The 26,027-nt window shown below is 36.9% G+C and overlaps 1 protein-coding gene across 1 annotated transcript in view; it reads right to left on the bottom strand.

The window, feature by feature from the left end:
• The window catches only part of PTH2R (parathyroid hormone 2 receptor), a 500,002-nt gene that overhangs the window by 461,282 nt on the left and 12,693 nt on the right, over positions 1-26,027 (bottom strand). The window contains exons 2-3 of the mRNA XM_053690413.1: positions 7,463-7,573; positions 1,682-1,785 (exon numbers count right to left, since the gene is read on the bottom strand). Of these exons, the coding sequence (XP_053546388.1) occupies positions 1,682-1,785; positions 7,463-7,573 (215 nt within the window). The remainder of the gene's footprint in view (positions 1-1,681; positions 1,786-7,462; positions 7,574-26,027) is intronic.

Genomic DNA, 26,027 nt, shown 5'->3' with positions numbered 1-26,027 from the left:
TTGAGTTTTATGGCATCCGCGACCTCAAGGGCAGAGGATTGAAAACTAGGTACGCTGAGTCGGAAAAGACATGAGCATAAATGTAGAATATTTGATAACTTAGTGAGAGGTTCAAATAGTGTTGATTAGGAGGGCAAATGAACAGAATTCCACTTGAATACCACTGTTTTCAACTCGCATCGATCTGCGTCGGATTGAGATCGTGGGATCATATATATAACGCAGCGCCGCTCTAGCCGTTGCTAGGGGCTTGGCATCTCCTTCCCTGATCATTGTCAGGGGCTGTGTTGGGTCCAGATGCGTACCGCACGCTCCTCTGTCCATCCCGGTCTGGATTCCTGTGGCGTGAATCCTGTGCCTTTGTAAGTTCACATTAACAATCTATCACTGCACAAGTATAGGTGTTACTTTTTGTGCTCCTGGGTGTGATAGATCGTTACTACTATATTGCCTTATTGTGTTTGAACTCTGCCTGTTATACCCCTAAATTGCTGGACTGATACTCTGCTGCTGAACTCTGCTTGTCTGACTACTCTGCTTGTTAACCCTTTAATTGCTGGATTGATTTACTTCTGCTTATTCTGGATTGCCTCTCTGTTGCTAAACCCTGCCTGCCTGACCATTCTAGTGGTTTGCCCTTGGACTGCTTTACCGTTGCCAAACCCTGCCTGACCAGTCTAGTGGTTTACCTTGGACTGCTCTACCATTGCAGCTGAAGAATACCCTGCCTGTGGTGAGTACTGCTTCCCTCATCTTGCTAACTTTCTCTGCTCTTGGATATTCCCTATCTTTCTGGCTCGACATCGGGATAACAAGAATACTGTCCGAGTTCGGTCTGATAGAGGAGTATCCCACGTGCATTACAATATATTACGTCACACATTCCAACATTTGCCAATTATGATGCTTTGATAACTACGGCGGATCAATCTCGCGACAAATACAATGCAAAATGTATGCATATTTTCAGTTGACGCTTTGATAAATATGCCCCATAGACACCAATCAGCAAGTGCCACCCAGGTTCTGAACCAAAAATTGGCCGGCTTCTAAGCTTACATTTTTGCTTTTTCAAATAAAGATACCAAGAGAAAGAAGAACAATTGATAATTGGAGTAACTTAGAAAGTTGCATAAAATTGCATGCACTATCTGAATCATGAAAGTTTAATTTTGACTAGACTATTCCTTTAATAACACCAGAAATGGAGAAGTGTTTTGCTATCATTCTATGTGGTGGGTAGTTTGTCTTATACAGAAAAAAAAAATAGTGTAGATAGGGAAAGCTTGGTAAACACTAATCAACAGGGTTGCTTACCATTAAAAAAAGCTAAAAAAAATGAGAAATAGAACCTGAAAGTATAGAGCAATAAACCATTACATTAAAATAGGTAAATACACTACAATCATTTTACTAAATGATAATAGTTTGTTACTTGAGTGTTTTTATTGCATGAGAGTCCACTTTTTGCAGTCAGTTTATTGCTTTAAATGTAGTTAGTAAAGGCTTAACATACAATTTGGCATATGGTATGTTTTTTTAATTAAGCACAATACAAAATTGCAGTTTCAATACATTTAATATTAGATTTAGCAAAAAAGGATTTTGATAGCACATATTTATTTGTTTCTATTTCTCGTGAGCACCATCAGACTATATTTACTTTTCCATGGCCGTTTGCAGATTCCAAGAAGAGAAGACATTCTGAATAGTTGGCAAATGTTCTGTTTAAGCTGTATACAAAGTCCCAAGTTCCATTGAGATTACATCGTCGATAAGCCAATCCTTAAAAATAGGTGAAACATATATAAAGATAAATATAGAAAATAATATTGATTTATGACAAAAATATTACTGGTATTAAAAAAAGGACTAAACAAAATAGTATGGGTAAAACATACAAAATTATAATTATATTTAAAGGTACATTAATCTCAACATTTCTGTTTCATGATTCAGATAGCATGTACAATTTAAAACAAATCAAATTTACTTCTATTATAAAATGTACTTTGTTCTCGTGGTATCCTTTGTTTAAATGCAGGTAGGTATGCTCAAGAGAGTGTGGGTCTTGAGCAACATATGGCAACAGTTTTGCAAGCAACATTTTAAGATTGTCTAACATTTGTACTTTCTGGACTAGTAAACCCATAACTTTAGTAAGGAGATACAAACCATATACAGTGGGGCAAAAAAGTATTTAGTCAGCCACCAATTGTGCAAGTTCTCCCACTTAAGAAGATGAGAGAGGCCTGTAATTTTCATCATAGGTATACCTCAACTATGAGAGACAAAATGTGGAAACAAATCCAGACAATCACATTGTCTGATTTGGAAAGAATTTATTTGCAAATTATGGTGGAAAATAAGTATTTGGTCAATATCAAAAGTTCATCTCAATACTTTGTTATATATCCTTTGTTGGCAATGACAGAGGTCAAACATTTTCTGTAAGTCTTCACAAGGTTGTCACACACTGTTGCTGGTAAGTTGGCCCATTCCTGCATGCAGATCTCATCTAGAGCAGTGATGTTTTGAGGCTGTCGCTGGCCAACACGGACTTTCAACTCCCTCCAAAGGTTTTCTATGGGGTTGAGATCTGGAGACTGGCTAGGCCACTCCAGGACCTTGAAATGCTTCTTACGAAGCCACTCCTTCGTTGCCCGGGCGGTGTGTTTGGGATCATTGTCATGCTGAAAGACCCAGCCACGTTTCATCTTCAATGCCCTTGCTGATGGAAGGAGGTTTGCACTCAAAATCTCATGATACATGGCCCCATTCATTCTTTCATGTACACGGATCAGTTGTCCTGTTCCCTTTGCAGAGAAACAGCCCCAAAGCATGATGTTGCCATCCCCATGCTTCACAGTAGGTATGGTGTTCTTTGGTCGCAACTCAGCATTCTCTCTCGTTCAAACATGACGAGTTGTGTTTCTGCCAAACAGTTCTACTTTGGTTTCATCTGATCATATGACATTCTTCCAATCCGCTTCTGGATCCAAATGCTCTCTAGCATACTTCAGACGGGCCCGGACATTTACTGGCTTAAGCAGGGGGACATGTCTGGCATTGCAGGATCTGAGTCCCTGACGGCGTAGTGTGTTACTGATGGTAGCCTTTGTTACGTTGGTCCCAGCTCTCTGCAGGTCATTCACTAGGTCCCCCCGTCCCCCGTGTGGTTCTGGGATGTTTGCTCACCGTTCTTGTGATCATTTTGACCCCACGGGGTGAGATCTTGCGTGCAGCCCCAGATCGAGGGAGATTATCAGTGGTCTTGTATGTCTTCCATTTTCTAATTTTTTGCTCCCACAGTTGATTTCTTCACACCAAGCTGCTTGCCTATTGCAGATTCAGTCTTCCCAGCCTGGTGCAGATCTACAATTTTGTTTCTGGTGTCCTTCGACAGCTCTTTGGTCTTCACCATAGTGGAGTTTGGAGTGTGACTGTTTAAGATTGTGGACAGGTGGACAGGTGTCTTTTATACTGATAACAGGTGCCATTAATACAGGTAATGAGTGGAGGACAGAGGAGCCTCTTTAAGAAGAAGATACAGGTCAGTGAGAGCCAGAAATCTTTGTTGTTTGTAGGTGACCAAATACTTATTTTCCACCATAATATGCAAATAATTTTTTTACAAATCAGACAATGTGATTGTCTGGATTTGTTTCCACATTTGTTTCCACATTTTGTCTCTCATAGTTGAGGTATACCTATGATGAAAATTGAATGCTACTCAACTTAATTTATTAAATAAAGGGTTATGTTTTCTACCAAATACAGTCCTTTATTGTCATTTATAAATGAGAAAAGACACTACAGATTAGTAAAACAGATATTTACAGGCTCCTACAGAAACCCCCATGTACTCAGATACAAGGCCCCATATACATTCACATGCATTTACACAATTGCACACACACATATATATATATATATATATATATATATATATATATATATATATATATATATATATATAGATAGATAGACCCACACACACTCAAGCACCTACATACATACACTCATACATCCATAAACATTCACATGCACACACATCAACAACAAACACATGCACAAGCACCCACGGAAATCCAAATGCATACACACAGGCACACACATACAACAACTTGTACATATACAGCAAACACTCATAGACATCAAATTGCACATATGCAAGCACCTACAGGCAACCATCTGCGCACACACACACATAGGTGTCTATAGACATCCAGAGGAACCTTCAGACATCTACATGCACACAAACAGGATCCAGATGCACATGCTTCCATAGAAACACACATGCACAAACAACAACACACTCAAGTATCCACAGACATTTACAAGCATACACATATAAACCAACATAAACAAAAACAATTACCACATGCACACAAACAGGCACTCAGTTACAGACATGGCTTTTTTTATTTTAATAGGGCTATTAGATTAGGTGTAATTAGTTTAAATATCTGTAATTTGTTTATTTTTTTGTAATTTAGTGTTTTCGTTTTTTTGTACTTTAGCTAATTTAATTTAATTTAGGTAATTGTATTTAATTTAATTAATTTATTTAATTATAGTGTAGTGTTAGGTATTAGTGTAACTTAGGTTTTATTTTACAGGTAAATTTGTCTTTATTTTAGCTAGGTAGTTATTGAATAGTTAATAACTATTTAATAACTATTCTACCTAGTTAAAATAAATACAATCTTGTCTGTAAAATAAAAATAAACCCTAAGCTAGCTACAATGTAACTATTAGTTATATTGTAGCTAGCTTAGGGTTTATTTTATAGGTGAGTATTTAGTTTTAAATAGGAATAATTTAGTTAGTAATAATGATAGTAATATTTATTTAGATTTATTGTAATTATATTTAAGTTAGGAGGTGTTAGGGTTAGAGTTAGGTTTAGGGGTTAATAACTTTAATATAGTGTCTGCGACGTTGGAGGCGGCAGATTAGAGGTTAATAAATGTAGGTAGGTTGCGGCGACATTTGGGGCGCAGATTAGGGGTTAATACATATAATGTAGGTGGCGGCGGTGTCCGGAGCTTCAGATTAGGGGTTAATAATTATAATGTAGTTGTCGGCGATGTCGGGGTGGCAGATTAGACTTAATAAATTAAAGATTAGGGGTGTTTAGACTTGTGGTTCATGTTAGGGTGTTAGGTGTAGACATAACTTTTATTTCCCCATAGGAATCAATGGGGCTGCAGTAAGGAGTTTTACGCTGCTTTTTTGCAGGTGTTAGACTTTTTCTCAGCCAGCTCTCCCCTTTGATTCCTAAGGGGAAATCGTGCATGAGCATGTACGACCAGCTCACCGCTGACTTAAGCAGCGCTGATATTGGAGTGCGGTAATGAGCAAAATTTTGCTCAACGCTCACTTCTTGTCTTTTAACAACGGGTTTCTGAAAACTCGTAATACCAGAGCTGCAGGTAAGTGAGCGGTGAGAAAAAACTGCTCGTTAGCACCGCATAGCCTCTAACGCAAAACTCGTAATCTGGGCCTTTGTATGCAAACAAAAGGGTAAAATAATGTATAATAAAGATAATTAAAAGTGCTAAGCAGGTCAGTTAGATGGTTGAAAATGAACAGCATTGAAGTGTATGATACGTTTTCTTTGTATTTCTTATGGATATTTTCATCTGGCTGGGCACAGCTTGCTTAGTGGAAAAATTGAAAAAAGTGAGACAGAAATTTATGCAAGAAGTATATGAAACCAGCCGGAATGCAATAGTAGAGTAATTTGTATTTAATATTTAGGACATAATAGTTATCAGTTACTGTCATTACTGTACTTAGATGTATATTGTCAATACGAAAACATTCAAAGCAATTATTACCAAAATTCATTATTTGTATTTTCTAAATTCTAAACTCCCCCACCATGTAGAGATCTGTAAAAACATAGGTAAATCAGAAAAGCAAGGATTATTTAAAATGTGCTATTTGCAGAATTATTTTTCTCTGCAGAAAGACTAGGCAGAAAAAGCAGGGTATAAATGAAAAAATATATTTTACCCATGCTCTCTCTATGAAGTCTTTATGCAAAGACATTTTTATTTAACCTCTTTTTTTCTGCATGCCATGCATTGATGCATTAAGACTTGACAGAGTGGAGAAGGGTCAAAATAAGTAATTTAAGCAGCATCTGAGGCTACAGCTTTGAGCTAGCACAATTGATTTAGCTTTACAATACACTGCTCTGCAGCTGTTCCCCCACTCTGCCTAGCATCATTATAAGGAAGTGAGGGAAGCGCAGGGGGCTCTCAAGACGGAAAACACTCTTTATGTTGAAGTTAGGCTGTACAGGGGGGGACTAAAATAAATAAAAGGTATGTTTTAATATGCCACCTTTTTCCCTGGGCCCTTGAGCAGCACAAAAGATTGTTGTTGGAACATACTATATAGCAATCATATGCCATACAGAAATGATTCCATTTCAACTTAACCAGGGCAAGTATAGAATTAAAGGATCATGAGGAGAATAATACTATGAGACATATTGCTAAGAAGGGTGGAATTAGTTATTCGTGATCAGAAATATAACAGTGAAGAAATGAAGTTCCAGATTTCTGATGCCATTACATTACAGAAATAATTGTGCTGTCTTAAATAATGAGACTGACAACACTTTGGATCACTGGTTTTCAAACCTCTCCTCAGGCCTCCCCAACAGTCCATATTTTCAAGATTACCTTGGATGAGAGCCGGGAAAATAACCATGGTTACTAATCAGCTGATTATTTCACCTGTGCTCCAGTTCAAACATCCTCAAAATGTGGCCTGTTAGGGAGGCCTGAGGACAGGTTTGAAACCCAGTGCTTTAGATGCATTGCTGGAAAAGAGATTTCTTGATTCAGACATATATACTTCCTGGTAAGATCACTCCAAGGGGCCGATTTATTAAAGTGTGGACGAACATGAAAAGATGTAGCGTATCATGTCCGCCGCACATCGATAAATGCCCACAGCATACGCTGTCGGCATTTATCATTGCACAAGCAGTTCTTGTGAACTGCTTGTGCAATGCTGCCCCCTGCAGACTCCAGGGGGTGTCATTCAGCCCGATCGTATATGATTGGGCTGATTGATGTCCGCAGCCTCAGAGCAAGCGGACAAGTTATGGAGCAGCAGTCTTTAGACCTACATTCAGAGCTTGACAATTCAGGCCCCCAGTATACAATTTATTTTAAGTACTGTATACTATATCCCCAGATACATAACATTCTTAGGCAGACTCTGGTCTCTGTTAGTCTTTTCAGATGTAGCTCCTGGAAAGAAGGAAAAGTCTAAAACTATGATTAAATAATATATTAATTAAAATAAATTGAAAAGTGTTAATGATGGGGTGGGAGGGGTTAGGTTCTCAATTTCCCTGCTTCTGAATGTTTGATTGAGGACTTAACATCTGGCATTAACATTCCTTTTAAAAATGACAAATATGATAAAAAGCTACCTCTGTGATTAAAATCATAAACATAAGGTGGGCAAGCGACTGCAAGGATTTTTCCTGGTGTTCCTCTTGGCCAGCAAACCAGTCCATCCCATTCAGGTAAACAACTGCCTTCTGTTAAAGAAATACAAGAACGGAGAAAAAAAATACAGGTCAGACATTCAAACTTAGCTAGAGATATCTTTCATTTATTTTGTTAGTAATGGCATTGATGTCATCTCAAATAAAATCTACCAGTGTTAGTGAGGTTTACGTTCAGACTTCCCTTGGTTTGGAACTTTTGAATGAAAACAAATTTGGCATTAACTTGAATCCTTTTTTTATGTTTTTAAATATATTACATACTAATAAAATTTGATTGACTAGATTAATTAAACATTTTAAAAGATTAAAAATAAAAAAAAATTGAAATCTTTTATACAATAACTTTGACAACATTTTTGTGTCTCTCTTATTTGCCCAATATGCAATTGCTTTGCAGCCCAGGGACATACTAGGGATGGGCGAATGTTTCTAAAAATTCGAAATTTAAAACAAATTTTGATACATTAGTACGTTCAAATCGAATTTCTAATGTTTATATAACATTCTAACATTCTATTTTCGAATTTTTGTTTTCAATTTTTTCAATAAAATTCGAAAATATTCGTTCGAATAATAGAATATTTAGCTATGTATTCATTCAATTTTGAAATGTAATATTCGAATTTGAATGTGACATTCAAATTCGAAATAGTATTTCTAGTCTACATCTGTGTTTAATAAATGTAATATTCGAATGCTACATTCGAATGTCACATTCAAATTTGAAATAGTATTTCTAGTCTAATACTGTGTTTTTTAAATGTAATATTCGAATTTGAATGTGACATTCAAATTCAAATTCGAAATAGTATTTCTAGTTTACAACTGTGTTTAATAAATGTGATATTCGATTTGAATGTGATATTCGATTCTAATGTGATATTCGATTCATATGTGACATTCGAATTTGAAATAGTATTTCTAGTCTAATACTGTGTTTTATAAATGTAATATTCAAATTCGAATGTGATATTCGATTTGAATGTGATATTCTATTTGAATGTGATATTCAATTTGAATGTGACATTTGAATTCGAAATAGTGTTTCTAGTCTACAATTGTGTTCTATAAATGTAATTTTTTGAATTTGAAAGTGACTTTCGAATTCGAATGTGACATTTGAATTCGAATGTGACATTCGAAAACTGTAAATAACATTCAAAAATCGAATTATCCACATTCTATTATGTAAATCGAATTTCTACAATAACATTTGTTCTAACATTTGAATTTGAATATAACCACATTCGCCCATCCCTAGAACATACCCCTTTCAAGTTTCCTATTTCTTCTTCTGAGGCCAGTTAAAGGGACATGAAACCCACATTTTTTCTTTCATGATTTAGAAAGAGAATGCAATTTTAAACATCTTTCTAATTTACTTCTATTATCTAATTTGTTTTATTCTCTTGATATTCTTTGCTGAAAAGCATATCTAGATATGCTCAATAGCTGCTGATTGGTTGCTGCACATAGAAGCCTCGTGTGATTGGCTCACCCATGTGCATTGCTTTTTCTTCATCTAAGGATAGCTAAAAAATTAAGCAAAATAAATAATAGAAGTAAATTGTAATGTTGTTTAAATTTGTATTCTCTACCTGAATCACGAAAGAAAGATTTTGGGTTTAATGGCACTTTAAGGACCGATATAAATGAGCTACTACAGTGATCAAACAATCACTATGTAGCATATAGCTTCTGAAGTTTGGAGTATGGTCTTCCATTTATTGTGGAAATTGGAAAAAAACAAACTGAAAAATTACAGGAAAAGCCAGTGAAATAAATAATGACAGAATATTGCAAATAATTTTTACGATTTATAATCCAACATTTTAGGGGTGAATTCAGTTTTATGTTTATGATTTTTTAGTAAGTACTTTATTATCATTAATCTCTTCTGGGTTGTATCTTGTTGTGGATACAACCTATTGCTACACAAAGAATTATAGTCCTATTTGATAGTCAAGTTAGCCTATATTTTGTTGTTAAACAGCCTGTGCTTATATACAGTAGTAATTCAGAGCATGTTGCAAAAAGATTTCATTTAAAATAGTATTGCTTTACATACATATATATTTATATATTTTTGGATTGGAAATATCACCTTAAGAAATTATTGTCATCATTGATAATTTAGTTAATCCCCTCCCAACAGGCAATATATAAATGACTGCTGAGGATGGCTATGGATTATTCCTCTGAAGAAGTTAGCATAGGGAGTCACATGACATCTACGGATTACATCACTTTCAGAACCCACTCTACATACATACATGCGAGGGGGCTCTGGAATTTTAACTTTATTTTATCCTATTTTTATTAGATCTTACAAAATTATTTTTGATATTTCGAGCAATAGTCTAGGGTGCAGTAACATCTGCATGTTGGATATACTATTATTAATGGTTTATTTCAGTTCTCAAAATGTTTTACATTTTACAGCAGTATTTCGGATTGTACTAGAGTGTAATGCTTTAATCATTCCTTGTAATATGAGGCAATGAGCCCACTAATATAGTTCCCTGTGCTATTTATTACAAATAACGAGCACATTAAAAAGGTTGCAGCCACATTTTGATGTTCTGGTTAACCCTTTAAAGACCAACGACATACAAGGTACGTCCTACAAAAAACGGTCGCTAACGACCAAGGATGTACCTTGTACGTCGTTAGTGTTTTCAAGCGGTGGAAGTGATCCTAATCGCTTCCAGCCACTTTCATGTTCTGCATCGGCCATCGATGGTCACGATCGTTGGTGGGTGGGAGCCATTGCAGTGAGGCGGGTGGGCGGCCATCAATGGGGGAATGTGCGTCAGAGGGGGGCGGGATCACTTGCGGGGCGCTGGGAGCACGCACAGGCACGTGCACGTAGGCAGGGCAGGCGCAAGCACGGGGGCGGGAACGGGTGGGAAGGCTACACTATGGCACAATTTGTTAGGATAAGGTGGGAGAGAGGAGGGGGAATTTTTATCTAAGGGATCTGGGAGGGAGGTTGGTGGCTAAGGGGGATCCTACACAGAAGAATGTCTTTTTTAAAAAAAAAAAAAAAAAAAAAACAACACCTTTTTATTTTAGTACTGACAGACTTTCTGCCAGTACTTAAGATGGTGGGGACAATTGTGTGGTGGGGGATGGAAGAGAGCTGTTTGGGAGGGATCAGGGGGTGGGATGTGTCAGGTGGGAGGCTGATCTCTACACTAAAGCTAAAATTAACCCTACAAGGTCCCTACAAGCTACCTAATTAACCCCTTCACTGCTGGGCATAATACAAGTGTGGTGCGCAGCGGCATTTAGCGGCCTTCTAATTACCAATAAGCAACGCCAAAGCCATATGTCTGCTATTTATGAACAAAGGGGATCTCAGAGAAGCTTTTGCAACCATGTGCCCCATAATTTCTGAAGCTTTTTGTAAATAATTTCAGTGAGAAACCTAAAATTGTGAAAAAGTGAACGATTTTTTTTTATTTGATCACATTTGGCGGTGAAATGGTGGCCTGAACTATACCAAAATGGGCCTAGATCAATACTTTGTGTTGTCTTCTAAAAAAAAAATATACATTTCAAGGGATATTCAGGGATTCCTGACAGATATCAATCAGTGTTCCAATGTAACTATCGCTAATTTTGAAAAAAAAAAATGGTTTGCAAATAGCGAAGTGCTACTTGTATTTATTGCCCTATAACTTGCAAATAACATGTAAACATTGGGTATTTCTAAACTCAGGACAAAATTTAGAAACTATTTAGTATGGTTGTTTTATGGTGGTTGTAGATGTGTAACAGATTTGGGGGCTCAAAGTTAGAAAAAGTGTGTTTATTTATATTTTTTTTATAGTAAATTATATGATATGATGAAAATAATTATATCTTTTGAAAGTCCATTTAATGACGAGAAAAACGGTATATAATATGTGTGGGTACAGTAAATGAGTAAGAGGAAAATTACATCTAAACACAAACAACAGAAATGTAAAATAGCCCTGGTCCCAAACGATCAGAAAATGGAAAAGTGCTGTGGTCCTTAAGGAGTTAAAGGTTGTAATCATCCACTTGTAATACACAATTGTGCTTTATTCTAAGCGCAAGACAGAGTACAAGATAACCCACCTTGTGTAATCAATCACGCTCTGTTTGTAACTTGCCCTATGTATATAAATGTTTTTCCCATGCAAGAAATCTATATGACAAAAACAGCAAAATGTGTTCATAGAATGCCTTTAAAAGTGTCTAACTGTTGTTTAGATTGATTCAAGAAAGCATTAAGTTGTTAGGAAAAATAAACATATTTTAAAATTATTTCAACCTAAATTTGTATAAGTTTGTATATATAAATTCTATACTAATATTGTATCTGTATGCGTTTAGCATTAAGATTAAATGAAAATTACTTTTAGTTAGTTGTGGACACAATTCCATTAACTGCAACATTTTGCTAAGCAACTCATGTAAATCAATACCCTAATCACTTTGATATCTTCAATACATTTTATTGCTCAATTAATTAGAGTCTGTGTAAAATAAGCCATTAAATTCCCTGAATGTCAGCTACCATGCCAATTAGCCTTAGGGCACCACTCATTTACTAATCCTAAAATACTTTATTAACAATTGCATGAAATATATCTTAGGCTGAAATCTCTCATTGCCAGCTCCTGCATGCACTGATACACTTTAGTAGCTTTCGTGAAAGCTGTGGGATCCACCAAAACCCAAAGTCTATTTTTTTCTAGGGCTTAGAGGACAATTCTCCAACTAATGATATACTCCAATGCATCAGTGCACATTGCACCTCAACCCACAACCTTATACGACTCAGGGGACTAACAATGCTCCAACTACTGATATACTTCAATACATTAGTGCACTGTCTTCTCCTGTACATTGCTTGGTATATTATCTTTTTTTTTCATGGGGGAGAGATGAGTCCTGCCATATGTCCACCAGCTAGGCTGGTGCAGCTTATAATCCTGCCTGTACAGAGTCAAAAATATAATTTCATACAACTTGCAACGCTTGGGATAGGCACAATCCATTTATTTTTCTACAGAAAGTCATTTAGGTCAAGAGGCCAAGCCTTAACCTCTAGCATGCATGCTCTGTCCTGCATTTGACCCATTGGCTGCTACATAAGACTGAAATTGCAATTCCTGCCAAGTCAAGGTATTAAAAGCAGAAGTATGGCCAAAAATAATCTACAATTCATACCAAAGCTCATATATTCAAATATATGTCTCTATTTATCTATCTATTTTTACTATTGTGGAGTATCACATGTCTATTATCTGTCTACAGATGTTCTAATACCTATAAATTAAAGTGTTGAGATTGCCATTATCATTTTGTAGTACATGTCCTTTTCAGTAAATGGATACTTTGCATAATGATTTTGGGATAGATTACAAGTGGAGAGCTAAATTATTGTGCACCCACAAATTAACAAGTGGCTGGTTATTGCTACTGCAAGCTCACGGTAGCAATTAGCGCTTATAAAATTAACCAGAGATTAGATCTCTGGTTAATTTTTATAAATGTGCCCCAAATGTCCCCATAATACATTATTGTGTATTTTATTAAAAAGACAACATATACCAGCATCTTTATTTTTTAATAAAACAACTGCACTGGGCAGTATTTTGGGGTTAAATTTGACGGTAGTGGGGTGAAATTAGGCGTCCTACATGCATTTACACTAACCCACAAGGATTTCCCTGAAACTCTATAAAAAAAGTTTTTTTTCCTTAACATTTATACCCCAATTAAACAGCTCCATTGGCATTTCCCTCACTATGACATCCACAGTGCTCAGTCCCACAAGAAATCAACTAAGGATTCTCAGTAAGGGCCAAGTAATCAAAGTTTCTCTGGCATGGAGAGAAATTATAGTGCAGACTTCACAGGGACTGAACTCACTGAATTATCTAACAAATAGGGCAGAACCTGGAAGTCCCAGAAAGAAAAGCGCTGTCTTCCATAGAACAAAATGAACCTCTCTAGAATACAGAATTTTACAGAGGAGGAAGAGGATAACAGGGACCTGGCACTTATATAAAGTCTCAGTTTTCAGCAAATACAAACAAAATTAAAATGTTTTCACTGCATTTTAACTTGCATTTTCCTCTATTTTAGTACACATTACTATTCTAACAGTTAAAAAAGAGCATTTTCGTCACCTGCATACAGCTGGAAAGATAAATCTATGATAGTTGCATGTGGAAATGCTTAGAGAATATCATGATGTTTGTTAGAGAGATTTAGACAGGCCAGTTAACTCCCATGTTCAACCATGGAGCTAACCTGCCCCTCTCATTTTCTGAAACTGTCAGGCTCATTTCACATAGAACTAATATAAAGTGCAATATAATATGTAAAAGATACAAGGAAATCTATGATCCTAATGTGTTAGAGTTACATAGAAACTTTCAAAGCATAATATATATTTGTAAAATTACAACTCTACATTTACTGCTGTATGTGGAATCTAAATGCATTAAAATACAAAACAAAAAGCCCAAATCTTAAATGTAAAAACATTTGAAGAACAAAAGTCCAGTGTACAAGAGGGTCTGCTGCATTGATTATCTGTTAAAGTAAGATTGTCTGTTTAAGTATAGCAGTTAGCGAAACAAGGTAATCTTTTTAAATGGTTTAAAATAGTTTGCTGTGCAAGGGTTGCATTTTAAAAAAAAAAATAACTGGGTTTTTTGTTTGCTTTTTAAGTTTTTTTTTTATTTTTGTTTCCTGTGTGGGTAATTAGGGGAGGGATTTTTTTTTTACCTGTTTGGACTATAAATTTAGCACAGTAACACTTGGAGCCTGCTCTAAGAGGGTCTGCTGCATTAATTAACTGTTAAAGTAAGATTGTCTTTTTAAGTATAGCAGTTAGCTAAACAAGGTAGTTAGGCAAACAAGGATTTGAAGTAACCAAGGTGAAATATAATTCTTTTATATTTTTAAGTTAAAACTTTTAGCAAGAATGTGTGAGAATCTCATTCCGTGTACAGCTTGCCATATGTTTGCATCACTGGAGCAGCCACTTCAGGGATTATATGTTTGTGGCAAGTGTAAGCATATTGTTGCTTTAGAAACTCGTATTGGAGTTCTGGAGGAACGAATTGCAACACTGCATGAAATTCAGACACTTGAAAGGGAAATGGATAGGACTGAGCTGGATGTTAATGGTTCTAGTAGTGGGAATGGGGAAGATTCAGATGAGGAGACTCCAGAATCTAGCTGGGTCACAGTCAGAGGGCGAGGTAAAGGTAAGCGGAAGAGACAGGCCAGTTCTGAGTTGGTACAGCCCAACAGATTTGCAAGATTAAGTGAAGATGTTGGGTATATCAGTTCAGGGGTGGCAATGTCAGAGAGGGCTATTTTGCATAGTATAGTGAACAGTCCTTTAGTCGTGGAAGAGGAGCATACTATGGTGGGCAGTCTTTCAGACATGGAGGCCTACTTATCAAGCTGTCAACCGCAAATACGCTGTAATTCCGCAGCGTAATTGTGGAGAGCTTGATTCCCCTTAGCTATCAAAGCCTATAGACCGGCAAAAGTTGAAACATGTGACGTAACATACGATCTGCCGATCTCACTCTGACACAGATCGATGTTTCGAATGCAAATTCGGCACTATCTGACTACTTTTGCTAGTTAACAAATACCTAGCAGGTATGCTCACCACTATTCCGGCCCAGCGTACCTGGTTTGCCAAAGGAATCAATGGGAGTCTAAAAGCAGCGAAAGCTTATGTTCAATGCTGCCAGATATCCCATTGATTTCTGTGGGAGAATAAAAGTTATGTTTACACCTAACACCCTAACATGTACCCCAAGTCTAAACACCCCTAATCGGCCGCCCCGACACCGCCGCCACCTACATTATACTTATTAATCCCTAATCTACCGACCCAACACCGCCGCCACCTACATTATACTTATTAACCCCTAATCTACCGCTCCCGACACCGCCGTCACCTACATAAAGTTATTAACTTCTATCCCACCGCTCCCGGAGCCCACCGCAACTAAATAAATGTATTAAGCCATAAACCCCTGGCCTCCCACATCACTACCACTTACTAAACCTATTAACCCCTAAACCGCCAGCCCCCCACATCGCCATAAACTATATTACACTATTAACCCCTAAACCTAACAACCCGCTAACTTTATATTAAATATTAACTCATCCCTATCTTATAATAAATTTAAATTTACCTTTAGATTTAAATTAAACTATATTAAACTATTAATTAATCTACCCTAACTATTATACTACAATTACATTAAACTATATTAACCCCTTAATGACCACAGCACTTTTGAATTTTCTGTCCGTTTGGGACCAAGGCTATTTTTACATTTTTGCGGTGTTTGTGTTTAGCTGTAATTTTCCTCTTACTCATTTACTGTACCCCAACATATTATATACTGTTTTTCTCGCCATTAAATGGATTTTCTAAAGATACCATTATTTTCATCATATCTTATAATTTACTATAAAAAATATATATAATATGAGGAAAAAATGGAAAAAAACACACTTTTTCTAACTTTGACCCCCAAAATCTGTTACACATCTACAACCACCAAAAAACACCCATGCTAAATAGTTTCTAGATTTTGTCCTGAGTTTAGAAATACCCAATGTTTACATGTTCCTTGCTTTTTTTGCAAGTTATAGGGCAATAAATACAAGTAGCACTTTGCTATTTCCAAACCACTTTTTTTCAAAATTAGCGCTAGTTACATTGGGACACTGATATCTGTCAGGAATCCCTGATTATCCCTTGACATGTATATATATATATTTTTTAGAAGACATCCCAAAGTATTGATCTAGGCCCATTTTGGTATATTTCATACCACCATTTCACCGCCAAATGAGATCAAATAAAAAAAATTGTTCACTTGTTCACAAATTTTTTCACAAACTTTAGGTTTCTCACTGAAATTATTTGCAAACGACTTGTGCAATTATGGCACAAATGTATTATGTCTAGCAGTCAAGGAGTTAATTAGGTAGCTTGAAGGTAGCTTGCAGGGTTAACTTTAGTGTAGAGATTAGCCTCCCACCTGACACATCAGACCCCCTGATCCCTGCCAAACAGCTCTCTTCCCTCCCCCACCCCACAATTGTCCCCGCCATCTTAAGTACTGGCAGAAGGTCTGCCAGTACTAAAATAAAAGGTATCTTTTATTTTTTTTTATTATTTTTTTTGCATATTTACATATGCTGATATGTAGGATCCCACCTTAGCCCCCAACCCCCCCCCCCCCCCAAACAGCTCTCTAACCCTCCCACTCTACCTTACTGGGAGCCATCTTGGGTACTGACCATCGATGTCCGGTGCAGAGAGGGCCACAGAGTGGCTCTCTCTGCATCGGATGGCCAAGGGGGGTTATTGCAGGATGCCTCGATATCGAGGCATCACTGCAATAACCGGAAAGCAGCTGGAAGTGAGCCGGATCATTTCCAGCTGCTTTCCAGACTGAGGACGTACGCCATACGTCCTCAGGTGTTAAGTGTAATTTTTTTGAGGACGTATGGCGTACGTCCTTGATCGTTAAGGAGTTAAAATATTAATTAATCTACCCTAACTATTATACTAAAATTATATTAAACTATTAACCTACCCTAACTGTTATACTAAAATGACATTAAACTACAAATTAAATTAACTATATTACATATTTAAACACCTAACCCTACTCAAATAATTTCAATCTACAATAAAAAAAAAAAAATTACAGAAAATAACAAACACTAAGTTACAAAAAAATAAACACTAAGTTACACAAAATAAAAAAGAAATGATCAAATATTTAAACTAATTACACCTAATCTAAGAGCCCTATGAAAATCAAAAAGCCCCCCAAAATAAAAAAAACCTGACCTACAATAAACTACAAATAGCCCTTAAAAGGGCCTTTTGCAGGGCATTGCCCCAAAGAAATCCGCTCTTTTACCTGTAAAAAAAAAAATACAAATACCCCCCCAACAGTAAAACCCACCACCCAACCCCCCAAATAAAACCCTAACTAAAAAAACCTAAGATCCCCATTGCCCTCAAAAGGGCATTTGGATGGGCATTGTCTTTAAAAGGCCCATATAAAGAGATGGCAGAAGCTCTGTTTATTCCAAGAAAATTGTTTGTGACAAGAGGTAACAATTTGAGGTTGGAATAAAGGAGAATTAATCTCCTGCAATGGAAATGTTTTTTCACTGTAAGAGCAATAACATTGTGGAACTCATTACCAAAGGAGGTAGTGAATGCTAATACCCTAGATAAATTTAAAAATTGTTTGGATACATTTCTGTCTAGAAACAAAATTCATGGATATTATTGCTTGTATTAAATGGGTCATCTTTTAGTGGGATTATTTAATTTTAACTGGAGTTTTTTGTAAGTATTTTATATTTGTATAGGTTGAACTTGATGGCTTTCCGTCTTTTTTCAACCTCATCCTCTATAACAAGTAGTACACGATTTAGCGATTTTTGTGCAAACACCGCCGGAAGTAAACTTTTAACATGCGTGCGTTCAACCCTATGATTTAAAATATAAAAATAGCACATTACATATTGCAGACTTTAAGGCCTAGATTTAGAGTTTGGCGGTAGCCGTGAAAACCAGCGTTAGAGGCTCCTAACGCTGGTTTTAGGCTACCGCCGGTATTTGGAGTCAGTCAGGAAAGGGTCTAACGCTCACTTTCCAGCCGCGACTTTTCCATACCGCAGATCCCCTTACGTCAATTGCGTATCCTATCTTTTCAATGGGATCTTTCTAACTCCGGTATTTAGAGTCGTGGCTGAAGTGAGCGTTAGAAATCTAACGACAAAACTCCAGCCGCAGAAAAAAGTCAGTAGTTAAGAGCTTTCTGGGCTAACGCCGGTTCATAAAGCTCTTAACTACTGTGCTCTAAAGTACACTAACACCCAAAAACTACCTATGTACTCCTAAACCGAGGTCCCCCCACATCGCCGCCACTCGATTAAATGTTTTAACCCCTTATCTGCCGACCGCCACCTACGTTATACTTATGTACCCCTAATCTGCTGCCCCTAACACCGCCGACCCCTATATTATATTTATTAACCCCTAACCTGCCCCCCACAACGTCGCCGCCAGCTACCTACAATAATTAACCCCTAATCTGCCGACCGCAAAGCGCCGCCACCTACATTATAGCTATGTACCCCTAATCTGCTGCCCCTAACACCGCCGACCCCTATATTATATTTATTAACCCCTAATCTGCCCCCCTCAACGTCGCCTCCACCTGCCTACACTTATTAACCCCTAATCTGCCGAGCGGATCTCACCGCTACTATAATAAAGTTATTAACCCCTAATCCTCCTCACTCCCGTCTCAATAACCCTATAATAAATAGTATTAACCCCTAATCTGCCCTCCCTAACATCGCCGACACCTAACTTCAATTATTAACCCCTAATCTGCCGACCGAATCTCGCTGCTATTCTAATAAATGGATTAACCCCTAAAGCCAAGTCTAACCCTAACACTAACACTCCCTAAGTTAAATATAATTTAAATCTAACGAAATAAATTAACTCTTATTAAATAAATTATTCCTATTTAAAGCTAAATACTTACCTGTAAAATAAACCCTAATATAGCTACAATATAAATTATAATTATATTATAGCTATTTTAGGATTTATATTTATTTTACAGGCAACTTTGTATTTATTTTAACCAGGTACAATAGCTATTAAATAGTTAAGAACTATTTAATAGCTAAAATAGTTAAAATAATTACAAAATTACCTGTAAAATAAATCCTAATCTAAGTTACAATTAAACCTAACACTACACTATCAATAAATAAATTAAATAAACTACCTACAATTATCTACAATTAAACCTAACACCACACTATCAATAAATAAATTAAATACAATTCCTACAAATAAATACAATTAAATAAACTAACTACAAAAAATAAAAAAGAACTAAGTTACAAAAAATAAAAAAATATTTACAAACATTAGAAAAAAATTACAATTTTAAACTAATTACACCTACTCTAAGCCCCCTAATAAAATAACAAAGACCCCCAAAATAAAAAAATGCCCTACCCTATTCTAAATTACAAAAGTTCAAAGCTCTTTTACCTTACCAGCCCTTAAAAGGACCTTTTGTGGGGTATGCCCCAAAGAATTCAGCTCTTTTGCCTGTAAAAAAAACACATACAATACCCCCCCCCCCAACATTACAACCCACCACCCACATACCCCTAATCTAACCCAAACCCCCCTTAAATAAACCTAACACTAAGCCCCTGAAGATCTTCCTACCTTATCTTCACCATACCAGGTTCACCGATCGATCCAGAAGAGCTCCTCCGATGTCTTGATCCAAGCCCAAGCGGGGGGCTAAAGATGTCCATGATCCCGCTGAAGTCTTCATCCAAGCGGGAGCTGAAGAGGTCCATGATCCGGCTGAAGTCTTCTATCAACGGCATCTTCAATCTTCTTTCTTCCGGATCCGTGTTCATCCCGCCGACGCGGAACATCCATCTTCACCAACGACTTCCCGACAAATGACGGTTCCTTTAAGGGACGTCATCCAAGATGGCGTCCCTCGAATTCCGATTGGCTGATAGGATTCTATCAGCCAATCGTAATTAAGGTAGGAAAATTCTGATTGGCTGATGGAATCAGCCAATCAGAATCAAGTTCAAACCGATTGGCTGATCCGATCAGCCAATCAGATTGAGCTCGCATTCTATTGGCTGATGGGAACAGCCAATTTTTATTTTTTGTACTTTAGTTAGTTTATTTAATTGTATTTATTTGTAGGTATTGTATTTAATTAATTTATTGATAGTGTAGTGTTAGGTTTAATTGTAGATAATTGTTGGTATTTTATTTAATTAATTTATTGATAGTGTAGTGTTAGGTTTAATTGTAACTTAGGTTAGGATTTATTTTACAGGTAATTTTGTAATTATTTTAACTATTTTAGCTATTAAATAGTTCTTAACTATTTAATAGCTATTGTACCTGGTTAAAATAAATACAAAGTTAACTGTAAAATAAATATAAATCCTAAAATAGCTATAATATAATTATAATTTATATTGTAGCTATATTAGGATTTATTTTACAGGTAAGTATTTAGCTTTAAATAGGAATAATTTATTTAATAAGAGTTTATTTATTTTGTTAGATTTAAATTATATTTAACTTAGGGGGGTGTTAGTGTTAGGGTTAGACTTAGCTTTAGGGGTTAATACATTTATTAGAATAGCGGTGAGCTCCAGTCGGCAGATTAGGGGTTAATGTTTGAAGTTAGGTGTCGGCGATGTTAGGGAGGGCAGATTAGGGGTTAATACTATTTATTATAGGGTTATTGAGGCGGGAGTGAGGCGGATTAGGGGTTAATAACTTTATTATAATAGCGGTGCGGTCCGCTCGGCAGATTAGGGGTTAATAAGTGTAGGCAGGTGGAGGCGACGTTGTGGGGGGCAGATTAGGGGTTAATAAATATAATATAGGGGTCGGCGGTGTTAGGGGCAACAGATTAGGGGTACATAGGGATAATGTAAGTAGCGGCGGTTTACGGAGCGGCAGATTAGGGGTTAAAAAAAATATGCAGGTGTCAGCGATAGCGGGGGCGGCAGAATAGGGGTTAATAAGTGTAAGGTTAGGGGTGTTTAGACTCGGGGTACATGTTAGAGTGTTAGGTGCAGACGTAGGAAGTGTTTCCCCATAGCAAACAATGGGGCTGCGTTAGGAGCTGAACGCGGCTTTTTTGCAGGTGTTAGGTTTTTTTTCAGCTCTCGCTGCTATTCAGCTTTTTCCCACCGCCACTATACTAAAATTGTAACCCCTATCCCGCTGCTCCCGGACCCTGCCGCAACTAAATAAATGTATTAACTCCTATCCATCCGCTCCTGGAGCCCACTGCAACTCTAAAGTTATTAACCCCTATTCTGCTGCTCCCCAACACCGCTGCAACTAACTAAATGTATTAACCCCTATCCCTCCTCTCCTGGAGCCCACCGCAACTAAATAAATGTATTAACCCCTAAACCCCTGGCCTCCCACATCACTACCACTTACTAAACCTATTAACCCCTAAACCGCCAGCCCCCCACATCGCCATAAACTAAATTAAGCTATTAACCCCTATACCTAACAACCCGCAAACTGTACATTAAATTTACATCATCCCTATCTTATAATACATTTAAACTTACCTTTAGATTTAAATTAAACTATATTGAACTATTAATTACCTACCCTAACTGTTATACTAAAATTACATTAAACTATATTAAACTAATAATTAATCTACCCTAACTGTTATACTAAAATTACATTAAACTACAAATTAAATTAACTATATTATATAGTTAAAAACCTAACCCTACTCAAATAATTTAAATCTACTATTAAAAATTACAGTTACAAAAAACTAACAACTAAGTTACACAAAATAAGAAACACTGTGACCTAGATTTGGAGTTTGGCGTTAGCCGTGAAAACCAGCGTTAGAGGCTCCTAACGCTGGTTTTAGGCTACCGCCGGTATTTGGAGTCACTCAAAATAGGGTCTAACGCTCACTTTTCATCCGCGACTTTTCCATACCGCAGATCCCCTTACGTAAATTGCGTATCCTATCTTTTCAATGGGATCTTTCTAACTCCGGTATTTAGAGTCGTTTCTGAAGTGAGCGTTAGACATCTAACGACAAAACTCCAGCCGCAGGAAAAAAGTCAGTAGTTAAGAGCTTTCTGGGCTAACGCCGGTTTATAAAGCTCTTAACTACTGTGCTCTAAAGTACACTAACACCCATAAACTACTTATGCACCCCTAAACCGAGGTCCCCCCACATCGCCGACACTCGAATAATTTTTTTTAACCCCTAATCTGCCGACCGCCACCTACGTTATCCTTATGTAACCCTAATCTGCTGCCCCTAACACTGCCGACCCCTGTATTATATTTATTAACCCCTAACCTGCCCCCCACAACGTCGCCTCCACCTACCTACACTTATTAACCCCTAATCTGCCGACCGCAAAGCGCCGCCACCTACGTTATCCTTATGTACCCCTAATCTGCTGCCCCTAACACCGCCGACCCCTGTATTATATTTATTAACCCCTAACCTGCCCCCCACAACGTCGCCTCCACCTACCTACACTTATTAACCCCTAATCTGCCGACCACAAAGCGCCGCCACCTACGTTATCCTTATGTACCCCTAATCTGCTGCCCCTAACACCGCCGACCCCTATATTATATTTATTAACCCCTAATCTGCCCCCCCACAACGTCACAGCCAGCTACCTACAATAATTAACCCCTAATCTGCCGACCGCAAAGCGCCGCCACCTACGTTATCCTTATGTACCCCTAATCTGCTGCCCCTAACACCGCCGACCCCTATATTATATTTATTAACCCCTAATCTGCCCCCCACAACGTCGCCTCCACCTGCCTACACTTATTAACCCCTAATCTGCCGACCGGAGCTCACCGCTATTCTAATAAATGTATTAACCCCTAAAGCTAAGTCTAACCCTAACACTAACACCCCCCTAAGTTAAATATAGTTTACATCTAACGAAATTAATTAACTCTTATTAAATAAATTATTCCTATTTAAAGATAAATACTTACCTGTAAAATAAATCCTAATATAGCTACAATATAAATTATAATTATATTATAGCTATTTTAGGATTTATATTTATTTTACAGGTAACTTTGTATTTATTTTAACCAGGTACAATAGCTATTAAATAGTTAAGAACTATTTAATAGCTAAAATAGTTAAAATAATTACAAATGTACCTGTAAAATAAATCCTAACCTAAGTTACAATTAAACCTAACACTACACTATCAATAAATTAATTAAATAAACTACCTACAATTACCTACAATTAACCTAACACTACACTATCAATAAATTAATTAAATACAATTCCTACAAATAAATACAATTAAATAAACTAGCTAAAGTACAAAAAATAAAAAAGAACTAAGTTACAAAAAATAAAAAAATATTTACAAACATAAGAAAAATATTACAACAATTTTAAACTAATTACACCTACTCTAAGCCCCCTAATAAAACAAGAAAGCCCCCCAAAATAAAAAATGCCCTACCCTATTCTAAATTACTAAAGTTAAAAGCTCTTTTACCTTACCAGCCCTGAACAGGGCCCTTTGCGGGGCATGCCCCAAGAAGTTCAGCTCTTTTGCCTGTAAAAAAAAACATACAATACCCCCCCAACATTACAACCCACCACCCACATACCCCTAATCTAACCCGAACCCCCCTTAAATAAACCTAACACTAAGCCCCTGAAGATCATCCTACCTTGTCTTCACCTCACCAGGTATCACCGATCCGTCCTGGCTCCAAAATCTTCATGCAACCCAAGCGGGGGTTGGCGATCCATCATCCGGTGGCTGAAGAGGTCCAGAAGAGGCTCCAAAGTCTTCATCCTATCCGGGAAGAAGAGGCGATCCGGACTGGCAACCATCTTGATCCAAGCGGCATCTTCTATCTTCATCCGATGACGACCGGCTCCATCCTGAAGACCTCCACCGCGGACCCATCTTCTTCCGGCGACGTCCAAAACGAAATATAAATCCTAAAATAGCTATAATATAATTATAATTTATATTGTAGCTATATTAGGATTTAAAATGGAGAGAATTGGACCGAGCGCTACAGTGGGGCCTTAAGCTTACTAACAGTTAGCCTCCTAGTGGGCTGATAATAGTACTAATACGAAAAGGTGAGAGTAAGCGCTAAAAGAGCTTAAAAGGCTAACGAACTTGTGGCTAAATCTTACAATTTATTGCCTTCGATAAAGGCTAAACATAAACAGATATCACAATAAAACCACAATAACACAATAAAATTAGAAACATGGATCCATGTCTAACTTCTAAAAACAAAAGTACATAATAAAATCTCCTGGGAGATGCGAATTACAGTGGGAGTGTTGACACTCCTTGATAGTGATACACAAGTGTGGGAAGTTGAATGAAAATACAAATATTAATACTTAAAAACAAAGTTATAAACCATAAAACGATTCCAAACTCACAATGTCAATCAAATATAAAGTCAATCAAAAATGGTGAAAAATGGTTGAAAAAGTAAAATGTGAATGTTCGTGTTAAACCGTGGGTGTGTCCTCCAACGTTGCTGATGGGTAGTGAGAGGTTTATAGTCAAATATAGATGTTAGATGAAGTTGTAGAAACAATGAGTAAAAATGAGTGAAAAAATATATGTGAAAAAATATAATTCAACCTTTAGGCAAATGTCATTTAGAACCAAATTACAAAAAACAAAAAGCAAAAAATAGAAAAAATATTAGTAAATGAAAAAATCCACTTGGGTGAAATCATATATGAAATGTAGCAATCCAAAAAAGAGTTTGTGTTAGTTGTATGCAAAAAATTGGGGATTAAAACAAATTCTGTGCCCAGTGAGTTCAATGTCCCATCCGGTGTTAAAAGTAAAATCACAATAAATAGCAACAAAAAAACCTGTAGGAAAACAAAGAAAAACAAAATAGTGCAACACTGTATACAATAGATAATAATGGTAATTAAAATCAAGCTCACCAGTATTCCAACGCGTTTCGCCCTAGATTAGGCCTTTCTCAAGACTATACTGTGTAGTGATCTCTGGGAGCTTTAAATAGAGAGTGTGAGAAAACAATTGGTGCCGTTTTGGCGCCAAAATCGGAAAGACTTCCCTTTCCTGTTTGCCCCATTGCATCTCTGGGATGTTTCCTGTGGTTTCTATCCTATTCCCATCCAACCTGTATTAGTTGTAAATTAGAGAGCCTCTATTCTATGTGTCGTTCTAGAGATGGCCTTATTGTTCCTAAGGGTTATTTAGCAGTCATTCCGGTACTCTTCTACAGTGGCTCTATACATCCTTTATGTCTAGTAATAAATTGTTTGCTGTCTGCGGACTGATTTCCCTTTTTTTTTTTTTTTTTTTTTTTTTTTTTTTTCTGTATTGATGTTATTATTAGGGAATAGATGCTTACTTTAAATCAACCTAATCCTTATATAGTCAGAAGCGCTCAAATCGGAAGACACCGGATGTTTACACAGCCGACTTCCGCCTTAGCTCCTTGGATGCGCTCAGATCGGGAAATACCGGATGTTTACACAGCCGACTTCCGCCCTGATTAATTTGCTCCATTACGTTGTGGAGTGTGACCGGAAGTGAAATCATGTCTTCCGGTTTGGCTTCTGGTTATTGTGGTAGGTTACCACATTTATCAGTTTTGTTGTCAATGCCGGTTTTAGTTGGAACCTGATATGTCCATATTTAGGCTTTAGCTTCATATGTATGTGCATAATAAAGAGTGAAAATTGTCAAATCAATATATATAGTAAATTAGTGGGATATATATTCAGAGTCTACATGATGTTATAAAACTTCTTAATCTGTCACTACTTTGTGAAAC

This window comes from Bombina bombina, chromosome 1 (assembly GCF_027579735.1).
Source record: "Bombina bombina isolate aBomBom1 chromosome 1, aBomBom1.pri, whole genome shotgun sequence".
In the NCBI taxonomy this organism is placed as follows: Eukaryota; Metazoa; Chordata; class Amphibia; order Anura; family Bombinatoridae; genus Bombina; species Bombina bombina.
Note: the sequence above shows the minus strand (reverse complement) of the source record. Positions and strands in the feature narration are given on the sequence as shown.